Source organism: Blastomyces gilchristii, assembly GCF_000003855.2.
Source record: "Blastomyces gilchristii SLH14081 genomic scaffold supercont1.99, whole genome shotgun sequence".
Classification (NCBI taxonomy): Eukaryota; Fungi; Ascomycota; class Eurotiomycetes; order Onygenales; family Ajellomycetaceae; genus Blastomyces; species Blastomyces gilchristii.
The window spans coordinates 1-2376 of NW_003101584.1; the positions used below are offsets into that span (position 1 = coordinate 1).

The following is a 2376-nucleotide window of genomic DNA, read 5'->3' on the forward strand; positions in this document are numbered from 1 at the left end:
TTCAAGTTTCTGTATTTCTGTATTCAAGAACTGTTGTTCTCTATTCTCTTTCTTTCTCTCTCAGATTTCAATCTCAGAAATAGTATTTGAGAAAGCATCTTTTCCACATCAACTGAGTGTATTTTGAACTCATTATTTTCACTCAATGAAAAGTTGGTCAGACTGTTTCAATTGAGATATTTCTAAGTCTGTTTTCAATTAAAAAGTTGGTCAGACTGTTTCAAAAGAAGAATAAAAGACTTTTATATATAAAACACCTGATTTTTTTCACACTAGTTCAGTAACTAGGTTAGATTTTTGAAGAGAATCTAATAAACTAAAATTGATTTTTAAGATAAATCAATAAAATCTTTACAATCTCTTTCTTGAGATACAGTGAGAAAAAGTATGATATCAATTGATAATAAATCAGATAATATGACAGTTTTTGAGAGAAAAACTGATAAAAAATAAATCAATTTTTTGCAGAGAAATTGATTAAAACTATTCAATTTTATTCTAAATCATTCAATTCTTCTCACACAACAAGTGTGCAATTCAAATCAGTTAATAAAGAGTGTAAAAAAGAATTAAGTATTAATGAAAGCTCTTCAGCCACTGAAAAAGTAATTCTTACTTAAAAGAATATGAAATTATAACAGAAAACAACTCTGTTTTTAATTCTTTGTAAGAATATTGTATAAAACTCAGAGAAAAACATCTTACTTTTTCAAGAGAAGTAAAAAACTATTTCTAAGATCTTTTTTTTTTTTGCATTAACTGCTGTAGAAGAATGAGATAGAAACTGCTAAGATATGCACTACTGTATATTCTCTATCAAGACTTTCTCTCTTCAGAGTCTTGATATTATAGAGAATATAAGTCTGTTTCTATATGATAATATAAATATTGTCAGTGAGATGTAGAGAAACTGGTTATTTATATCTTAAAATAGAAGACTTTGTCAATGATTATATTAATATAGAGTTAATTCTCAAATTCAATAGAAATCTAGTGTTGCTGTTCTCAATCTCTTGCAGAATCTATTGAATATTGAGGTATTAAAACTAGATTTAATATATCTCACTGTGCAGGGATCAAAGGCTCAGTCAGACCTTGGGGTATACTGATTTTATAGTTGTTGGTGTGCTGTTGACTCATTGTTCACTGATTATGTATTGAATGCTGTTGCTGAGGTATCTTTTTGTATCGTTCTGCTGGGGATGGGCCAGATTGAGAGGGGTAGTACAGGGGTGAGACTTGGTGTTGAAGTCTAGATACACTGGCGGCGGACCGTGGAGGTTGCACTTCAGAAGAGTCCGTTGATTATGTGCTTGATATTATCGCTGAGGTATCTTTTTGTATTTTTCTGCCGGGGATGGGCCAGATTGGGAAGGGCGGTACGAGGGTGAGACTTGGCGTTGGTGTTTTGAAACATCAAAGATGGACAGGGTTTTCGCGGAGGTCGCTCCTCGGATATCTCCACAACTACAGGTCGGGGATCTTCCAAAATCGAGAAGATTGGTGCATATGGCTAGGTCACTTCACCTTACAATTTGTATGGCACTCTGGCCCGGGGTTGTGGTGTGGTAGGGGAGAACGGGGGATAATCCCACACAGGAGCTTCGAACAACGTCCAGTTCACGTTTGGCTGGATAACTCCACCACCACACGGGGTATGCGGTCGGCGATGGGGTCAAAATGCTCGTATGATCGAGGGCTTTTCGATGGATCTATCGGCGGGTTCTTATTCGAAAAATCGAGCGAGTTCGTGGTGGAGCGGTTGTGAAGAATCTTGTTTTGACCTGATTTCTTTGCAAAGAGAATAGAGACTGTGATGAAAGAGTTACTAACATATATGAATTCTTTATTCAACAGATTATTAAGTGTCTTTTAAAGGAGAAGGAGTTCATCTTGAGACATGTTATAAAGAGAATCTCATGATAATTCAGAGTTCTTATCATTCTTTTTCTCTAACTTAATACTGTGATTCACTTCAGAATCTTGTAAGAGAGATATGTTTATAATATTATCTTATTAAAAGACATCTAGATATTCATGATATTATTGAGAGAGTTTCATATAAGAATCTATTATTGTAACACAGAATAACTTTTCTAGAGCCTTTTTAATATTAATCAGACTGATGAAATAGATTGACAGATAATTCTGCTGTTGATAAACTTGTTAATGACTCTGTCAGTGATTTTAATAATGACTTCTTTTTCAGAGTATTTCATAAGCATTGGCAGAGATCTGTGTAAGATTCATAGTCTTATAAATATCATCTTTGTAAATCCTGTTATCATTAGAGAATATCAAGCTTCTGTTTTAAACATTCAGTAAGATGTCTTATTCAGATAGTCAGACAAGTTCTAATATAAGATTATAGTCAAG

The 2376-nt window shown here is 33.5% G+C and overlaps 1 protein-coding gene across 1 annotated transcript; it reads left to right on the plus strand.

Moving 5' to 3' along the window:
* Positions 1-1200: 1200 nt before the first annotated feature.
* Positions 1201-1768, plus strand: BDBG_18122 (uncharacterized protein; the record flags this gene model as incomplete). Its single annotated transcript, XM_031725702.1, has 1 exon — positions 1201-1768. Exon 1 carries the CDS (start codon positions 1358-1360, stop codon positions 1766-1768), a length of 411 nt encoding a protein of 136 aa, XP_031581562.1. The 5' UTR covers positions 1201-1357.
* Positions 1769-2376: the final 608 nt, after the last annotated feature.